Source organism: Cydia pomonella, chromosome 16, assembly GCF_033807575.1.
Source record: "Cydia pomonella isolate Wapato2018A chromosome 16, ilCydPomo1, whole genome shotgun sequence".
NCBI lineage: Eukaryota > Metazoa > Arthropoda > Insecta > Lepidoptera > Tortricidae > Cydia > Cydia pomonella.
This window is the reverse complement of record NC_084718.1, coordinates 19199004-19219716: the sequence shown is the minus strand read 5'-3', so window position 1 is coordinate 19219716 and position 20713 is coordinate 19199004. Positions and strand designations below refer to the sequence as shown.

Here is a 20713-nt window from a genome sequence, read left to right as displayed (position 1 = left end):
AAATAAATAAAAACCGAGATGTAAATGTCGATTATAATAGTTAATTACTGAATAAATAAATCAGACAATAACTTATTTTTATCATATATGTAACATAGCTCAAGATGGATACACATGAGATTCAACACTATATGAATAAAATGAATATAGCCTTGGAATCGAATGTATTTGCAGCCAACAGAATGCCAATGTTTGTTCAACTACCTGTTTTCATAATAAGCAACTTAGATCCAGATTTTAAACCTGGCTCACATTGGATAGCCATTTACATTGATGTCAATGGTGTTGGTGAATATTTTGATTCATTCGGTCGAAAACCAGAAGGTTATCATAAAATGTTCTTGAAAAGAAATGCTAAGAAGTGGTTCTATAATCACCAAGAACTGCAAAGTTATTTAACATCGGTTTGTGGAAAATAATGTTTAGTTTATCTTTATTTAAAAACAAAAAATGTTAAAATGCATGATTTTATTAATGTTTTTTCCGCTGTAAACAGAATAAGTAATGATGTTACTATATGTCATATGTTTAGAATATTATTTGAATAAATATAATATGATAAAAAAATGTGATTTGGTTTTATTTATAACTACACACAATATAATAAAGAAATAAAACATCAACATGTATAAACTATATATTTTTATTCACAATTAGACAACAGTGATTAGACTTTTGAATTAAAATGGTACTTTTTACACTCGTCGGATTCGGAAATCTCCTTCGTGATTCCGTAAATGAGATCTTTAGCTTGCTGTAAGTGCTTATTTGTTTCATTTTCCATCACGAAATATTTTGCACGCACATCCGCAAACATCCAGTGTTTAGTTGTATCAGAAACTTTGGATAGTTTTTTCATATCAAATATTTCTATTTTGATTAGATGTGTCGAATTCGTACCATCGTCTTTGTTTGTAGATATATATGATATACCACCCCCTTTACAGCCTTTTCCTACAGTGGAAGACACGTTTTTCTTCCTCTTTATCTTTGGCTGGTCAAAGAATGCATCGATATTTGAGTGTGTGTTTAATTTTCGCTTCACCGGCTCGTCTGGTACACAAGTTAGGCTGTCCTCTGCATCTGACACTGGATAATAGTACTGCTTAAATGTATAGTCTTGGCCGTCGAAGACATTTGATGGGGAGTTCTGTATTTAAAAACAAAACATGTGTTACACAATTGTAAATTTACATAATTTCGTGATTACCACAGTTCTTAAAATCTTAACATTAGAAAAACATGTACAATATTTGTAGTTAATAATTGAAGACTTACCGACATATTGATGCCTTCTGGTGTAGGAGTACAGCGTGGGTCAATCGATAGTAGTATAAAAAAGAAATCGTCGTAGGTCTTTATATATACAACTCTTGATCATTAAAAATCTTGTTTCAATACAAAGTCTTGTTTGATAATTGATAACTTGTTTTGCTTCTAAATACGTATTATTGGAATTTGGCTAACAATTATGATAAGCTCAATTACTAAGTAGATTATACATACATTAAAGTCACATTAAAATTCCATTGTGTGAAATAGAGATTTCAACATTCAACTTTGTAATGAACGAGAATATTTATAAAACTAGATATTTGAAGTATTCTAAAAATAATAAAATTAGGTTAGGTCTGATTTGAACTTCGATGGCATTAGAGACAGGTTGGTTAGGTTTAAACCGTGACCCGCTGTTGATAGGTTAGGTTAGGTTAGAACCGTGACCCCTGAGCAGACAGAAACGTCTGTTGGTAGGTTAGGTTAGGTTTAAACCGTGATGCGCTGTTGATAGGTTAGGTTAGGTTAGAACCGTGACCCCTGAGAAACGTCTGTTGGTTGGTCTAAGAATATATGAAAGACTCATAACAGTTTACTCGTAAATGAGCAATGTCGCCTAATTAATGGATGCAGTTAGGGAATCATTAATTACCTACCCAATAGCAGAATAGCATCGAGAATTATGTAATTACGATGTAATAAGGAATGAGCATCATAAATGACAGCAACGACCAATAGGAGAGCGCCATCCAGAACCAAGACCCCGCCCACTTGATAACTTCAACTAGGAGGTGTGGCCTAATTAATGGAATGTCATTAGCTAATTAGAACCACTAATGACCGCAACGACCAATAGGAGAGCGACATCTTGAACCAACACCCCGCCCACTTGTTGACACCAAGTAACACCTGAGGTTCTCAGTGTGGCTGCTAAAAAAAAGGTCATCAACCAAAACCAGGACTGTTTGACCCTCCAAAGCTGAGCCAGAACGCACACATCCCTACTACTCCGGTACGGGCATTTATTTGGGTGATGAACACAGATATTTGTTCTTGGGCCATGAAGTATGTATATGTTAGCGCTAATCATCCCTGTCCTTTTATATGGAGCAAAGACATGGTGCCTCTACAAAACAGACATAAAGAAACTGGACACTTACCACCTGAGGTGTCTGCGGTCTATACTCAGGATCAAGTGGCAGGACCATGTTCCCAACTCTGAGGTCATGCGTCGTTCCGGAATGTATGGCATGGAGGCCTTACTAATGCAGCGGCAGCTCAGATGGTGCGGGCACGTCCTTCGAATGGATGACCACCGCTTGCCTAAAGCTGTGCTCTACTCTGAGTTGGCGGTGGGTAAGCGGAAGCACGGTGGTCAGCACCTGCGCTACAAGGACGTGCTCAAACGGCATCTGAGCGCTTGCGCCATCGACCCTGAGCGTTGGGAGGAGCTTGCTGGAAGGAGGTCTTCTTGGCGTCCTACCATCCATAACGGTGTCAAAACATTCGAAGATAACCGCCTCACTAGCCTAGACATAAAACGCCAGTTATGGAAAGAGAATCCTAAGCCCTCCTACGTGTACACGTTCAACGCAGTTGGCCAACTTTATTGTCACGCGTGCAATAGAGTATTTAAGAGCAAGTTCGGCCTGGCCAGCCACATTAGGGCTCATGCTAGACAACGTCCATAATGTGTTTATTTGGGGTCGAGTCATCGAAAACGATGAGGAGGACTATATATATATATATATATATATATATATGTGTGTATATCGTCGCCTAGCACCCATAGCCTTGAAAAGAAGTATACTCTGGCACTAGAACAAGTCCAAAAGAAATTCCTGCGCAACCTATATAGGAAAATACATCTATATTACCCCTTCATGTACCCGACTAGATTCCTGCAGGGGCACTTAGGCTATACGATTCACTAGAGCTGCGTAGAAATCTAGGACTAGCATGCTTTATAGTTAAGGTTTTGAGGTGTAAGATAGATAATATTGGCCTCCTAGAAAAGTTTCTAAAACTTTCTGTACCTGATGCGTACTGTAGTAGACGGAGGCGACCGCCCCTACTGACCATAGTGCGCACGCGTACTCGTCTGCGCCTGCACGCCCCCGTACTGCGCGCAACTGCGCTCGCTAACTCCTTACTCACGGCACTACCAGAGTGTGATCTGTTTGCGACAGGGATAAGAAGGCTGGCTGATATCTGAGCGGGAGTGCTTGAAAGGATGCAAGATAGATATTCGTAGATGTAAGTTAGTTTTTAATTAATAAATAAGTATTTTTTAAGTTATGAATCTACGTAACGCTTTGGCGTAAGCTGTAATGTTATTCAATAAATAAATGTAAATAGTACAAAGTTTGCTTAGTTTGGGGCTTGGGTCGATTTGTGAATATATTGTGGGTCTGGTTGCTGGTGGTGTCATTTACAGACCCAATGAATCTGTAGTGGAGAATGACTACCACAATAAGATCGGTAGGTATTCCGCTGGTGGCTCGCATCACATCAAGGCGAATTATACGATAATCATAATCATTTTATTTGTAAAACCAATTTATACGTCAACATTATGGATACATTTATAACTATTTACATATAAGTACATTGTTCAACATTAATATTATTTTAATTTAGTAGGTATACTATTTCTACAATTTTGATTATTTGTGAGCACATAACTCTTGGTAGGTGAAGAATGGGCGCTCCACAAGCCAATTTATTAATCGGCGCTTAAAGCTAATTAAATTAGGAGCTTCGACGATGTTTCTGGGCAGTTTATTGTAATATATATGATTACGATATGCCTTGTGTCTCGGGCTAGGCATATCGTATAATACAAATGGAACTTCACTTACAGGTAAGTTCGTTTAATTTTGTTATTACATGGTATAATTGCAAATTGGTTAGGTCATTTTGTCAAGGGTAAGACATGGCACGGAAATTAAATTCTTTGACCCGGAACAGTTGACCTATTTGTTATTTTTTGTGGAAGAAAATTTATTTAATAAAAAAATTGCTTGCCTTCAGATCCACAGCGCAGGCTTCGTCATCTTACAGAAAGCTCATCCACATTAGGTTGGGTCAAAATAAAACGTGCATTTACAGATATGCAATACGCATCGTCAAATTCACAGCAAATAAATGACTACAAAAAAACATCAAAATGAATAAACCTATACCCTAATTCGGCACGTACCCGATACAAACGTCCCCATAATACCGGCGGGGCGTTCCCGCGTTGAAAAGCCAACGATATACGTTGGGCCAGGTACGAACCGAGACCTAGAGGATTGTTTTACTAGGGGGGCAAAGTTGCCTTCTCGTGCTAATATTGATACACAAGCAAGCAAAAGATTTCAAAATTGAACCGCGAGCTTAGCGAGTGGTTCGAAAAGTGGAATCTTGAGCAATGCGAGGGTTTCCAAGCACGAGGTTTAAACAAAATGCAACCGATTGAAACACATTTTTTCCACCACACCCACGCGAGAAAAATACTGACTTGGTATTTCATCCAAAAAAATCTAATTAAATCAAATTTAGATCAACGTAATAAAAAATAACATTCAAAATCATCATTTCAAAGTAAATTCTACCAGCTAAAATAAGGAATATCTAAAATTTTGCATCTGATTACTTTGCCCCACGTGTGGATAAAATGCAACTTTATCATTAGTTTTTGAAAAATCAAGAGGGCTTTTACCAGTTGGTGTGGTGAAATAGTTATTTACGATACAAGTGCGAAAAATAGGAAATTCGTAACGAGTGTTTTAAATCGACACGAGTTGCGAATTACCTATTCGTACGTGTATTGTACGATGTTTTACAGTACATATAACCCTTTAAAATTTCGACATATGCACGGAAAGTGCTCATTTCCACACGTGGGAAAGTAGCACCCTATGTACTGTAAATAAAATTAATTTTCTGTACATATACATATTAATGTAAATAATGTAATATGAATTAGTACACCTATAACTGCAAACGCACTAACCAACACCCCGTTCCCAGCAAAATCACATTGTACCCATAATAACATGTCATTCGCTTCAAAAGTTTTTTGCCACCCATCCCTTTCAGCCCCATAAATCAATGGGAGCCCGAATGAGACAGACAACCACCGGTTTGGATAGCCCGGCAGTCGCCGGCAACGCACGAGCGACCACGAACGGCTCCAAATTCGAGTTCGATTTTCAAAAATACGGAACGTGACGGTTTGTGTTTCGCGTGACCATTTTAAAGTGTTTTTGCGAGTGTTTTTTTGAGGATTGTTTACTGCGGAGAAACTTTCTTGGTAAGTAGTTAATCAATAATAACTTTCATGTTGTTTTCTATTTACTTTTATGTAGCTTTTTTACTGGTGCCTAGTTGGTAAGTAGTAAGATCTGAGTTTGTTGAGCTTTTAAGTGGTTGTTATGGACAGATTTTTTCACAGCAGCTGGTAAAGGCTCTCTTGTTTGTTAAACTGTATGTGTAATGATATGCTGTTTGTTTCCCTTTGCAATAAAAAAATAATAATGAGAAAATTGCATTTTATACACATGTGGGGCAAAATAATCAAATGCAAAGTTTGAGTTGTTTCTTTATGCTAGCTGGTAGAATTGGCTTTTAAATGATGATTTTGAATCATTATTTAAATTTATTATCATGGGGTCCCAGCGCGCACAAGTTTTTTGGCGAAATTGCGAAACGTCTGGTTGACGTAACTGGTGACCGAAGAGCTGGCGGCTTCCTCGCACAACGTATCAGTATTGCGATACAACGAGGAAATGCCGCCAGCATCCTTGGTACAATGCCTCAAGGGCCTATTTTAGATATAAGCTAGTTATAGTAAGTAGTATTGTAAGGGGTATGATAGATATTAAAACCTTGCAATGCCGACATCAGGTTAATAATTTAATGCACTAGAAGGCACATACCTACCTACCTACCTCTCGTTATCTATATCGCAACTTGATGTGCTTCGTTTTTGACAATTCAAACTGCTGTTTTAAAAACGCTGGCAAATTCTTAACACCTCATAATTCACCTAATATCGCAGTGCGATTGTTTATTATTACAGAAGACATGTGGTGTAACGTCAATATTTGGTAAAGCATTGAAAAGTGAAGCTTCAAGGGTGGTTTTAATTATAGACGAGGATCGCTTTGTTTATGAATTCATGATAATCATGATCAGTTGGTGTACAACAAAATATGTAAGATGTTAGCTTATTTCTGACAATAAACTAGTTTTTAAACATATTTTGTAATGTTAGTGACAAGAGAACTGTATTAAAATCAGGAATATTAATAAATACAAAATAATGTGTTATAGTAATCATCTGTATATATATATCCATTATGTATATTGTTATTGTAAATAAATATATTATAAACCTTTAAAAAAAAATAAAAAAAAAATTGTATTGCGTTCATTTGCATTTGTGTTGGTTTGATTTGTTTGGTATTTCATAGTTAGTATTTTCCTCGCGTCGGTGTGGTGAATAAATTTGTTTCACTCGGAGGCAAAGTTTGTTTAACCCTCGCGCCTTGAAACCCAACGCTTAAGATTCCACTTTTCAAGGAAATCAGTAATATTATAAAATTGCCATGACATTCAGACTAGTAAGTACATAAAACAACAACTCGCGCACCTGCCGCGGGCGTTACGCAAGCTGCAAAGTGAGGTTATGTAGTTACCGGCAAAATTATTATTAGTTTGTTGCAAAAAAGATATTGTTTGATACCATATAATTTTATTGATGAAGTATTTTTATGGTAATTTGCTGATAACCATCCTGACATTTACCTAAACAGAAAAAGTTTGTGATCAGATGCAAACTTTTTGCGCTTAAAGGTCACGTTCGGGCCTATAACCTCGAAAATCGAAGTTCGTCAACGGCACGCATTTTTCTGTCAGTCTAATTACGTCTTAGTGAGAGTAAAAGAGAAAGATTTACGAATTTCGATTTTCGCGGTAGGCCTCCGAATGTCAAACGCAGCTGTATTACTGTTGCGACAATACTGTGGCGGCATTGTAGCTGTGAGGACAGAATAAATAATAGTACTACCCTACAGAAATCAAATATCACTTCCTACAATACCGCGAAGTTTGACAGCGATTCGCACGCACGCACGCACACACGCACGCACGCACGCACGCACGCACGCACGCACGCACGCACGCACGCACGCACGCACGCACGCACGCACGCACGCACGCACGCACGCACGCACACACACACATACACTCAGTGTTGATAGTTTATAATATAGTCTTAAATAAACTTATAGTATAGTCTGTAAATTGTAATATGTCTCAGCATGCTCTATGTAGTACCTAAGTTGCATAGATGTTTAAAATAGTGAAAAGCTTTACACAAACACTTTTGTAAACCTCATAAACCTAGGAAAGGTGCCTCCCAACACAGGCATTTATTTTCTTACCGGGTGGGTCCATCCCCCTGCATCATGTATACATGTTTTTATAAAATAAATAATTTGGAATTTTTATTTGAAATTTTTATATGCTTCAATGAAAAATCTGTGATATTACAAAGAACTTCAAACAAAATCGACCTAGTTCACATTAACCAGCAGCTGATTTATGTGAGAATATAATGTTGAAGCGTACCATATGAAGTCATGAATTCTGTACACAAACGGGTAAAGTATATATTAGTGGCTTGTGGGCGCAGTGGGGTAGCGCACGATCCGCGGTCACGATCATTGTCTATGGCTTTATTTGACAACAGCTGAAATACACTTGGAGTTTGATTCTGGATAATGTTTTATTACTTTGTTTTTAATTTGGTACTTTTACGACAACTTACGCGTTTCAGGGTTAGTCGACTAACTCGGAGATAACCGTTTGATTAACTCCGAGTTAGTTGCCTAACCCTGGAACGCGCAAGCGGCCCTTAGTGAATATCAGAATAATCGCCTATATATAGCGAGCTGTTTAGTAGAAAATCGCCTCTTTTTCAGAGCAGGCAAAACTTGCCTGCTGAGAAATTTTGCGACAGAGAGTCAGACTAAGATAAATGACATTTACTTAACACTTGCACAGGCTGGACTAGCAAAATCGCTGCCAACTTAGCTTGGTCTGACTTTAAATTAGAAATAACGGAATGAGTTATCATAATTAAACTTATTTGTTGAAAATTTTTTGCACCCATATAGACGGACATACGATAAGAAATGGTTTTTCTGACAATTTTTTTTCTGCCAAATTCTGAATTATTTGGCGCGACTTTTACCAGATGCTAAACTAATTAACATTCAGACATTTGAACACTATTCCTACAAGTCATAGGTTACTCATAAGTTTCTGGAAACGTACACGAGAATTTAATACAAGTATCCATTCAGAAAGATTCTTGTGGGATTTTTTCAAATATTCTTATATTATATATCACCTATTAATTAGACAGGTAGTAGAAATATCTAATTATGTCTGTGTCTAGACTTTGGTACGTTTTAATGGGCTTGAGAGACGCCACGGTCCGGCTGTCAGCACCGCTGCTTTCTGGCCATCCACTGTTTAGGGCAACCTCTACACTTTTTTGCTAAATCTAAAATTTCTGAGAGATTTTCCTATAGAAATTCAGCAACTTCGATAACTTCTCCTTGATACAGGTGCCACCAGATATAACAGAACGGCCGAGGTGCTCAAACATATCTGAACACGCACTCTACTCTAACACCTTGACAATAGAGGCGTGTTCAGATATTTGTGAATACCTTGGTCGCTCCGATATATCTGATGGCGACTATACAATGCTAATTTGCACTTTTCTACGACTTTTGGCCCTTACCACCTTTACCCGTTTATCATTCCAGTCGTGAACGCATCTCATACATCCCGGAATCACGGCATGCTCGGTATTACCATAATGCTGGCTCCACACCGCCCGCGGTCACGGGCAGAGTGCAATTGGATATTTGAATTATGCAGCGACAATGGCAGGTCCCTAGCCTGATAAAGGAATAGGTAAATAATAGAGGATCTTTAGGCTTATCTGGTGTTGGTAAGTGTACAGGATACCGTGTACGCAAGGCGTTATATTTCCTTTTTAGGATTTATAAAAGGTACCTACCGTTAGTCAATGCTTGGAAACCAGTTAAATTTCTAAACCTTATCATGTACTTGGCGCAAAACCTTTTAATTTCGGTTTCGCTCGAAAAACCACTATTTTTAAACCGGTTTTTATGAGAACAAATCTTGTTAAATTAACCGGTTTAGAGCAATCAAAACTGGTTTCTTCCTATGTCGGTGTCTATGTTTACGTGGTACAACAACAGGGCGGCCGGGCGTTTCATCGCTCGTCGAATAAACTTCGAAACGTCGAAAGTTCTTAAAACGTTCGCGTTCTTAAAAAAGTTCGAGGGAAAACCGAAATAAACCGGTATTTACCGGAAAGGGTGTAGCAGGATAGCCTAGGAAAAATTGCCCCCAGCGATTTTGGGCCGAAACTGTAATCAAACGATGCCTTTTGGGGAGGTTATACTCTGCACAAAGTTTCATCCCTCTGTTACCCCCTGGGGGTGAAAAAAACCCGATTAACCCCAAAACTGTTTTAATTATTTTTTTCCTAAACTATGAAAGTGACGAATTTCAAATTTCGTACAAATATTAATAATACTAAAAGCTATGTGCTAAAAAAATATTAACCCCCTAACCATTGAAATTCTTGTAAAAAAAAACAAAAATAAAAAAGAATCAACCTGTATATCAAGTTTGGCTCATGGTACCACACCATTTTTTTTTTTCAAAAATGAACCAGTTTATATTCTACATGATACAAAAGTTTCATGGACCTACTCCAGAAGGAACATTGCGAAATTAATATGTATTGGCTCTTTGGTGCGTACTATTCATTGAACTCCCACTAAGAGCCTTGCATTATTAATAAACAATGGCTTGCGATCGGACCGCTGGCGCTGCTCGTGCCCGATTTGAAAAAGGTGGGGATAAAGAAGTATGAATCAAACTCATTTGTACATGGATCTCAAGTTTGGCTCATGGTACACACACCATTTTTTTTTTTCAAAAATGTACCAATTTATATTCTATATTATATAAAAGTTTCATCATACTCCAGAAGGAACATTGCGAAATTAAAATAAACGTACTATTTCGTAGCTACTAATCATTATACTCGTATCATGCTTAATACGCAACGTCTCGGACCCGAAAACAAAATAATTTAAAAAAACCGGCCAAGAGCATGTCGGGCCACGCTCAGTGTAGGGTTCCGTAGTTACTCTTCCGTCACAATAAGCTAAACTGGAGCTTAAAGTATAGTAAATTGTTAACCAAGGGATGAAACGGTACCTTTCACGTGAGTTAAACAAATAGGCAAATTTGCATAATCAGTACCTAATTAAAGTATGTCTTTTTACTATGAAGGGGAAACTTTTTGCGATAACTCAAAAACAGCTAAACTGATCATGTCCGCTATAGTTTTCATTTAATGTCTTTCTTCAGCTCTACTTCCACGATTTTTTTAATTTTTTTTGGACCTATGGTTCAAAAGTTAGAGGGGGGGGGGACACATTTTTTTTTCTTTAGGAGCGATTATCTCCGAATATATTCACTTAATCAAAAAATGTTTGTTGAAGACCCCTATTAGTTTTGAAATACCTTTCCAACGATACCCCACACTGTAGGAATGAAGCAAAAAACAAAAATTCACCCCCACTTTACGTGTAGGGGAGGTACCATCAAAAAAATTAAATTTTTAGATTTTATTGTATGACTTTGTCGGCTTTATTGGTTTATATATCCATGCCAAATTTCAGCATTCTAGCACTAACGATCACGGAGCAAAGCCTCGGACAGACAGACAGACAGACAGGCAGGCGGACATGGCGAAACTATAAGTCCTAGTTGACTACGGAACCCTAAAAATGTTTTTATAAATACAAATGAGTTTGATTCATACTTCTTTATCCCCACCTTTTTCAAATCGGGCACGAGCAGCGCCAGCGGTCCGATCGCAAGCCATTGTTTATTAATAATGCAAGGCTCTTAGTGGGAGTTCAATGAATAGTACGCACCAAAGAGCCAATACATATTAATTTCGCAATGTTCCTTCTGGAGTAGGTCCATGAAACTTTTGTATCATGTAGAATATAAACTGGTTCATTTTTGAAAAAAAAAATGGTGTGGTACCATGAGCCAAACTTGATATACAGGTTGATTCTTTTTTTATTTTTGTTTTTTTTTACAAGAATTTCAATGGTTAGGGGGTTAATATTTTTTTAGCACATAGCTTTTAGTCTTATTAATATTTGTACGAAATTTAAAATTCGTCACTTTCATAGTTTAGGAAAAAATAATTAAAACAGTTTTGGGGTTAATCGGGTGTTTTTCACCCCCAGGGGGTAACAGAGGGATGAAACTTTGTGCAGAGTATAACCTCCCCAAAAGGCATCGTTTGATTACAGTTTCGGCCCAAAATCGCTGGGGGCAATTTTTCCTAGGCTATCCAGCTACACCCTTTATAAACTGGTTCCGAGCCTTGCCGTTAGCTACGATATTTTTGATATTCCTCGATGAATCTCATATAAGAAGATGCCCCTTGGCAATATGATCAACACTCCAAGCTTACCAAAGATAAAGTTACAGCTTTACTGTCATTTTGAACGCGTAGGTGTTTTTATAATTCTCCGTCCGTTAAACTTGACATCGAAAACATACAATCGACAACAAATATGCTTTACTCTTAAGCACCTTATTGCTTGGTAATAAGGCGATTTGTGTTTACATATATTTGATTATAATGACGAGCATGGATGTCAAAAGATAAGATAAATGTGAATTTATTTTGTCTGCGTCTATTTTTAATCTTTTGATAAAAGTTCTGATTGTGACGGAGCGCTGTGATTGAGCGGTCGATTATATCAGTAACACTGAATATAAAATGGAAGTGATATCAATAATAATGAGGATTAGTTTACTTTACTTATTGGAATAATAAAAGTTAGTAACAGGTGGTAACAGCCTTAAATAATAATGTTAAACTATGACTATTACAATTTCCTAAAGTTTACCATGCAACACGTATATTTAGGGCTAGGACTATATAAATAAATAAATAAATATTATAGGACATTATTACACAAATTGACTATGTCCCACAGTAAGCTCAATAAGGCTTGTGTTGAGGGTACTTAGACAACGATATATATAATATATAAATATTTATAAATACTTAAATACATAGAAAACACCCATGACTCAGGAACAAATATCCATGCTCATCACACGAATACATGCCCTTACCAGGATTTGAACCCGGGACCATCAGCTTCGTAGGCAGGGTCACTACCCACTAGGCTAAACCGGTCGTCAAAATGGAACGTCAACTATACAATACCGGGTGAGCAATACGTAATTTTTGATAGAATTAAATGGTTTTTTTTTATACTACGTCGGTGGCAAACAAGCATACGGCCCGCCTGATGGTAAGCAGTATCCGTAGCCTATGTACGCCTGCAACTCCAGAGGAGTTACATGCGCGTTGCCGACCCTAACCCCCTCCCACCCTCTATTCTATTAATATTAAAATTACTTACGTTTTAAATAAATACAATCTTATATAGGTACTAAAATTAAAACTAAACTAGCCATAAAATAAAACTACTTAAAAATTAAACTAATATTAAATAAAACTAAAATTAAAAGATATACTAATAAACAAATTAGTTATAAAAAGAATACCCCTTCTAAAGCCTCCGCCTGCGGCAAAGATCCCATAACGCTGGCCGCGTTACCTCTCTGTATTGCCAGGGATATACGCTGGGAGAGGTAAGCGCCAGCCCTATGGTCTCCAGTGGCGTCGATCAGCCGTGCCGACAGGGCCCCCATGAATGTTTTCATGTCCGCCGACCAAGGTCCCATTGTCTCCACAGCAAGCGCCGCAAACTCATAATCTTGCAGTAAAGATGAGTATTTGCGGCGCTTGAGTAGTTGGGCCTGGTCGGCAGCAGCGCCGGCTTGTGCGCGGGTAGCCTGGATGTGGGACAGCGCAAAGGTGTCTACGCATGTGGCGTCCCACACCAAAGGCCTACCCAGTCTCCACGGCACCAATGTGGCTCCGTCCGGTCGCTTGCCATCGTCTCTCGCCATGCCTGTGGGTTCTAAAGTAGCAGGCACAGAGACGGTAGCAAGCGACCGCCGAACCAGATCATTAATAGTGCCGTGGCGATATAATCGGCCGGCGCTTTTGGTGCATGAGAGGCCATGTCGGCCTAGCCAGTCCACGTCCTTGCCGCATGCACAGGTATGGGCGGAGCATATTTTGGCTCCAATTCGCAGGCAGACCGAAATCCTCAACGTATTTTTGTCCAAAACCGTGCCAATATTGCGCGAAGGCAAAGCGTTCAGCCAGAGTCCCGATTCATTAGTAGAGACAGCTAGTAGGCGGGCGCGATCTGAGTCGTCCGGACTATTTTCTATAAGAGAAGCGTGAGTTGCTTTAAGACCAGGGATATCCCAAACTCTCTGGATATGTTTCGTGGCCGGGACATCCGCTCCAGAGCAGGTATTGCACCAAGCACTTTCCGCCTCCGCCAGGCTCGCTATCTCAGCGCCGGATATCTGGGGAAGATTTAAGATTTTACCGGCTAGAGACAGCGAGCTGTAAGCGGAGGATAAAAATGCGGGCAAGGCCACACTGGTCGAGGAGCGGACACCCAGGCCACCGAGTCGGACAGGGAGAACCGCTTGGGACCATGATCTGGCGTCGAAGTTGATATTTAGAATCTTGGAAAGGGTGTTTTGGAGGGTGCTGTCAATTGACGAAAGTGTGGTGGGGTATTTCCATATCGGACAGCATCGAAGTAAATACATGAATTTAGGGGTGAAGAGACAAAAACGGATTATGAAAAGGGCCATGTGGGGATTTATTTCGAAAAGCAAGTTAGAGGTGCAGTTAAATAAGTTTAATTTGCAATTAATAACTGGATTGATGGCTTGGTCAAAAATCGGTGAACCTAAAAGTGTAAGAGATGAATGGGAATGAACGGAGATGTTGGGCAAAATGGTGTTAAAGTTTGTGAGAATTTCGATTTTTTTTTTCTGATGATAGGTGGTTGGGTATGAAAATTTCGCATTTTGTGAAATTGAGGGAGAGGCCTAAGTCTGAGAATTTATCTATTATTACTTGCAAATCCTGTAAGACTGTGGCAGCATCCCCGCCAAGAGAGCCGTCATCCAGATACCATAAGTTAAATTTAGAATTTAGATTTGAGATAATCGGTTGAATAGCCAAACTACCCTATTTCCAATAAAGACATTTAAAAGTTCACGTATTACACAAAAACACAAAAATATGTTGGACTCGACATGTTGTCGACTTGCGAAATCCAACAAAACGGTATATGTTGCGAGGCCGGGTATCTATAATGAACTACCCGGCAACATAAAGAATATTGAAAATGACCTGATATTCTACAATCGATTAAAAAAATGGCTGACTACAAATGCCTTTTATGACATGTCAGAATATTATAATAATGATTTGAATTTTAATTTAATTTAATTTATTGGATGTATGAATTGTGTTGATTATTAATATTTTATATTGTTATATTTTATATTATTTAATTTGATAATTTTGACATGTCAGAATATTATAATAATAATTTAATTTAATTTATTGGATATTTGAATTGTTTTGATAATTTTTATACTGTTTTACTGTAATTGAATTTGATTATTATTATTTATTATTTAAATTGACATAGACCTAATTATATATTGTATTACCTTTTGACTTGTAAAATTTGCAATTTTATCAATAAAGGAATATGAATATGAATATGAATATCCAAGGAAGCTATTTAAAACATAAAAAAAACATTTCATTAAAAATAATTCAAACATGTCAGCATTAACTAATTATTTAAAGGATCTATTAATTATATGTGACGTTATCTATGAAAAGGGACCTTATTGTCGATGGCGCTTCCGCCGTCAAAAACGATGCTCCGATACAAATACAACGCTGCGCGACGCAGTGCGGCGTAAGGGCCATCGACAATAAGGTCCCTTTTCATAGATAATGCCACATATAAACCATATGTCCTAGAAAGGTTTCTAAAACTTTCTGTACCTGATGCGTACTGTAGTAGACGGAGGCGACCGCCCCTACTGGCCATAGTGCGCACGCGTACTCGTCTGCGCCTGCACTCCCCCGTACTGCGTGCAACTGCGCTCGCTAACTCCTTACTCACGGCCCTACCAGAGTGTGATCTGTTTGCAACAGGGATAGGAAGGCTAATATCTGAGTGGAAGGGAATGCTTGAAAGGATGCAAGACAGATATTCGTAGATGTAAGTTAGTTTTTAATTAATAAATAAGTAGTTTTTAAGTAATGAAACTACGTAACGCTTTGGCGTAAGCTGTAATGTTATAATAACTTGATTCAATATGTTACAATCAATAGTCTAATCGCTGCAAGTGACAGGAAATCTCATGAAATGACCGTAGTCGTTAAGCCATGTCGGATTCCGAGAGGAAACGCGTGACGCATCGACACAAAATCGACAATTGTTCAAAATGGCCGAAGATTGTAATGTCTGTGTAATTGTATAACCATGCCCTCCCATCTCGAACTAGTTATAATTATTTCTAAATCGATATCAATAGATGGCGCCAAATGTCACAATCAGCCATTACGAAATTGTTATCCTTCATATTAAGAGATATTTAACGTGCCATAAATTAAAAACACTATAAATGAAATGTAAACATTAATAACAACACGAATTCAATGCATTAATTTACAAAATTTGATACCACAATTATATTGCGATTTGCGAGTTTTGCGACTGACTACGTTATGGGCAACAGCGCACGACGGATATAGCTGTCGAAGTAATAATGAATATCGTCACTAGATGGAGCCACCACGATTCTAGTACGTTTTACGCATGAATCGAGTATTCAACTGGATCAGCCATGAGCGGTGGAGGAAAATGACCGAACGGGATATCTTATTTATCTTTCAGTAGGAGTAGTAAAGAAAGCGTTATTATTGTTTGTCCTTGTCACATAATGTTGAAATGTGAGGACATTTTTTTATTCCCACCGTGAATTTAGTATAGTTTGTGGTACCTACACATAACCCGACCAAATCTTATACCTTTAAACGAGCAATTCTTGTATTTCCGGGATCTCGGAAACGGCTCTAACGATTTTGCTGAAATTTGGTATATGGGAGTTTTTGGGGGTAAACAATCGATCTAGATTAGTCTTATGTTTGGGAAAACGCGTGTTTTCGAGTTTTCATGCGTTTTTCTTTCGACGCAGAATATGGTCGCTAATTTCGTGTTGCTGTCCACTGTCCGTCTGGTCCAGCGGGTTAAGACGCGGACTGCTAATCGAGTGTTACGGGTTCGAATCTCGCCCGGTGACCAACTTTTTTTTTAAATATATGTTCAAGTTTATATATAATTTTTTAATTTTTATTGTTTTAGACAAGTTTAATTTAGTAAAAAATGTAGTTAAGATTATCACCTATACACCACCATATTACAATAAATAGTTGTAACCGAGCTAAGCTCGGTCGCCCAGGTACTTATATTATAGATTATGTGATTATGTTGTCAGGGATCTTAAAATGTGTTTTTAATTTCGTCGCATTGCGTAACTTCTTAGCTCAATAGTGGGACCAGAGTTTTGCCCTAAAAGTAATGATAATTCTAAAGATGGAAAAGTTATGCTTATATGGCATGGGACATATTTTAAGCATATTTGTAATATAAAAGTTAGAACGAGCGTCAGATATAAATTAGGTATATATATTCTTTTAATAATGATTGTTATGTGTTGTCGAGGGAGGTAAAATAATGTAATTCTCAGTATACTAAGTGATTTTTTTTTTTATAATCTATTATCCTCATTAAACCAAGATTAAAATTATGTGGGCGCCATCGCCATGAGGGATTTTGCCTGGTGTTTGACGGGGTTTCTTTGGCTACCTAGTGTGTGTGCACTGTTGTGCATCCATCCAAAAAGGCATAGCGATCGGTACGCTCTGGTGAAATAGTGGGGCACTTTAATTACAAAAAAATAATCTCTCTCACAAGTGGGATCCCCGGATTTATGAATATAAATTTCGGTACTTCGAAATCAATTACCGGAATTTATACATAGATTAATTGAAAAACCAAATAAACCAGTTATTTTTAAAACCAAATAAAGTTAGGAGAAAAGGTAATTCTCGCCGGGGTTCGATACTCGGACCTCCCGCTCGCTAGTCTACGCATCTACCGCTGAGCCATTGTGACAGTTAATGCAGTTACGAAAATTGCTCATCAGTTACAACTGTACCCTTCATAGTCATGTAAGTCACATGGAATTTGCAACCTTAGCGCTAAGACGTAAAGTTCACAATAGGATGAATTTACTTAATCATTACATGGTTTTTGAATATTGAATTAAGGTGCAAAGTTTAAGCTTCAAATATTTAGATTTTTTTTTAATGTGATAATTTGTTAAACTAGAATTATCTTTTTGTTTTGTGGACATTAAATTAAAGTTATTAAATCCACGACAATACCTCTAAGTTCTTAAGTTAATAGACAAAGCTAAAAATTTTGAAAAATAGGATAGTTGCTTAAAAATTAATATGCGTTACGGAAATATTAAGGAAAGTTAGAAATTTCTGTGAATAGCTTGCATTATAATAGTATAATCTATTTTAAAAGGCGCCAAATTCATAGCCACGCGCGCTGGACCGTCGAACGTGCCGGCGCGCGCGAGCCAATCGTAGCCGACCTAGTGGTAGCGAGCGATACAAGGCCCGCTATGCCGCGCAAGCGCTGCGTTTGTCTTTTAGAATCGTATTAAGGTTTAACCCTCCATAATGCGTGGTTTAAAACGCACATAGCCCATTTTTTGAAGTACATATCGACACAGTATGACTCTAGACACAAACTTTGTGGCCCTAAAAAGTGCTTCAACTGGTCAAATGTAAGCATTGAAAGCAATGTAACAACACGAGTAGGGTTGCAAAGCGTCCGTCTAGCGGCGCTCGGCAACATAAATAATTAAATATTCACTTTTAGAGACCCTCGTTTTTGATAAATGACCGGTCATTTGTGACATTTATGGTCATCTTGGTCATTTAAATTTACAGGCTTAGAGCAATAATTAATTAGTCTTATTTGATGTTAAACTTAAATGAGTTAAATTTTTAACTGCTTCATTCGCGGCAGCTGACATTCACAGGGCTTCATAATGCATCTTTCTCAACTATATTGGTGATAAAATAGAAACCTGGTGCATCTAAATAAGCTGCTCTAACTCTATAAACTATCATCATCTGACAAAATATCAATCAAAAGACGAAGACTGATATTTATTTACCAGTGTGCGTTTGCAAAGTTAGATTAAAATACGACGTATTATATTTGTAGGTTCGCATTTGTTTTTAATTTAATATGGGCTCATTTTCGATTTCATATTGTTCGTATCGGAGGAACCATAAAGGCGTAGGCGAACCTTACGCAGCCCCTGAAGGCCACCGAGGTGCATCTGTGTGCGTAAGCATACAACTAGGTATTATTAGCGGTGCACGGTGGCGCGAAGGACATAACCTTATTAAGGCGCTACGCGCCGTTTTCGTCGAAAAACGGTTTCTAGTCTAGAGGCTATTTCTTCTAAATGGGTTAACAAAAAATTGTGGAAAAGATATATATGAATATATAAAAAAAAAGATATATATGTATGTGTGTTTGTGTTGTGTGTCATTTGACTTTTATCGTAACATTTATAGTTTCACGGCAAAAAAAAATACACATACAAAAAGACACAGGCAATTTTGCGGGTAACTTTGCTCATTTCTACTAAATTAATCGATTAAATTATTTTTAAACTAAAAAAATATTTTTTAACCCTTTCTGTACGGGGACTTGGAACGCCTAGCACCGCCTCAATACGGGCATGTCTTTGCGAGAGTCGGCGGTTAGACATATTTTCACTTACGTGTATTTTCTGAAATATAACAGCTGTGCGGTTGAAATTTTGTACACACATTAAAAACATTATGCACTTTTGATAACTACTCACTTATTGCACTTATAATCACTAGTACTTTATATTTCACGCGTAATATCTCTCACTAAAAAAAGTATAAATGTAAGTTACTACAAGCGATTTTAACTATTGTTAGTTATGTAAATATTAGTTTATGATATTTTGAATAGAACAAGGCCTTGAAATGATAATAATTATTAACAAAATGCAAAAATATCAACCGTTTTAACGCAACATAAAAACACGACTGCCATTTGAATAAAATAGTGATGTGCACCTATCGATACAGTTGTCGATATTTATCTGTACTGCTCAAGGGTAAAAATAAAAAAGGGTAGCAGAGATCAGTACTATTTTAATCTTAAGAACATATTATTATTATTTATTACCATACACTGTAATATAATCCAATTTTATAACTTTTTTTATAATTATTCTATAAATCACGAAATTTACAACTATAACACTTGCAACTAGCCTAACTACTAAAACTCGATGAAATATAAAACAACACTATTTGCCGCCATATTGAGTTACTTTTTCTGTACTCGTGGAGTACGGGTGTCAACCCCAGTTGACAGAAAAAATGCGGGATTTTTAAATAAATATTTGTTTTAACGCCATCTACCAGAATGTTTTGCCATTTTTTTCTTTGAATCTATACTAATGCTACTACTAAATATCATCGTTATTACCAACATATAAGGTCTAAGTTGGTTGAAAAAAAAATTCAAACTTCGTCCTTGTTTCGATCAACTATAGTTGACACCCGTACTACAGTGATGATGCCTAATTGGCAACTCTGGTTGTCACCCGTACAGAAAGGGTTAACAGGTTCTGCGAATACAACACAACTTTTGCTAATCAGTTAATATTTTTTTAAGAAATCGATCATTTTTTGACATTTCGTGCGTATGCAGCTCGAAAAAGACGTGAACGTCAGTCGTGTGCCAGTTTTTAGACGAGGAGGCTGTATCACTTGTCGCTCCGTGCCTTCCTTGCACTATGAATGCTTGTGCATTTCCCAAGTGCTATAATATCGGAGTAATTGCGGCCAAAGAATAAATAACTGCAGAAAGCTGGGTTGTGACTCGCTTTAGCGCGCGAAACATGGTGTTTCGCAGCTTATTGTTATGAACGTAATGACACTATTTCCACTTGTGTTTGAGAAAGCTTTTTTAAATATATGTATAATAAGTGTTTTCTAACATGCGCGGACATATAGGCATTCGAATTTTGAGTTTTGTAATAAATTTCGATTCCTAAAAAAATATAATTAATTGATTAACATAGGCTATCTATTTCGATCTCGGCGTTTTTCCGGATCCTCCAGGAGCCGTCGTCACTTCGGACAGGTCCCAGGATCTTCCTGAGCACTACCCGCCGACGTCGCTAACGC

At 37.6% G+C, this 20713-nt stretch overlaps 2 protein-coding genes across 3 annotated transcripts in view; one reads left to right on the top strand and one right to left on the bottom strand.

The window, feature by feature from the left end:
- Nucleotides 1–627: 627 nt before the first annotated feature.
- Nucleotides 628–2277, bottom strand: LOC133526712 (uncharacterized). Its single transcript, XM_061863432.1, has 2 exons — nucleotides 1279–2277; nucleotides 628–1150 (listed from the first exon to the last, which is right to left on the bottom strand). The coding sequence occupies exons 1-2, from the start codon at nucleotides 1282–1284 to the stop codon at nucleotides 668–670; spliced, it is 489 nt and encodes a 162-aa protein (XP_061719416.1). The 5' UTR covers nucleotides 1285–2277; the 3' UTR covers nucleotides 628–667.
- A 3188-nt stretch (nucleotides 2278–5465) lies between these two features.
- LOC133526386 (ankyrin repeat domain-containing protein 6) overlaps nucleotides 5466–20713 on the top strand; it is a 261125-nt gene continuing 245877 nt past the window's right edge. The window contains exon 1 of one of the 2 annotated variants that reach the window (XM_061862994.1): nucleotides 5466–5575. The gene's annotated coding sequence lies outside the window, so the exon portion shown is untranslated. The remainder of the gene's footprint in view (nucleotides 5576–20713) is intronic. The other variant, XM_061862997.1, reaches the window with a different exon arrangement.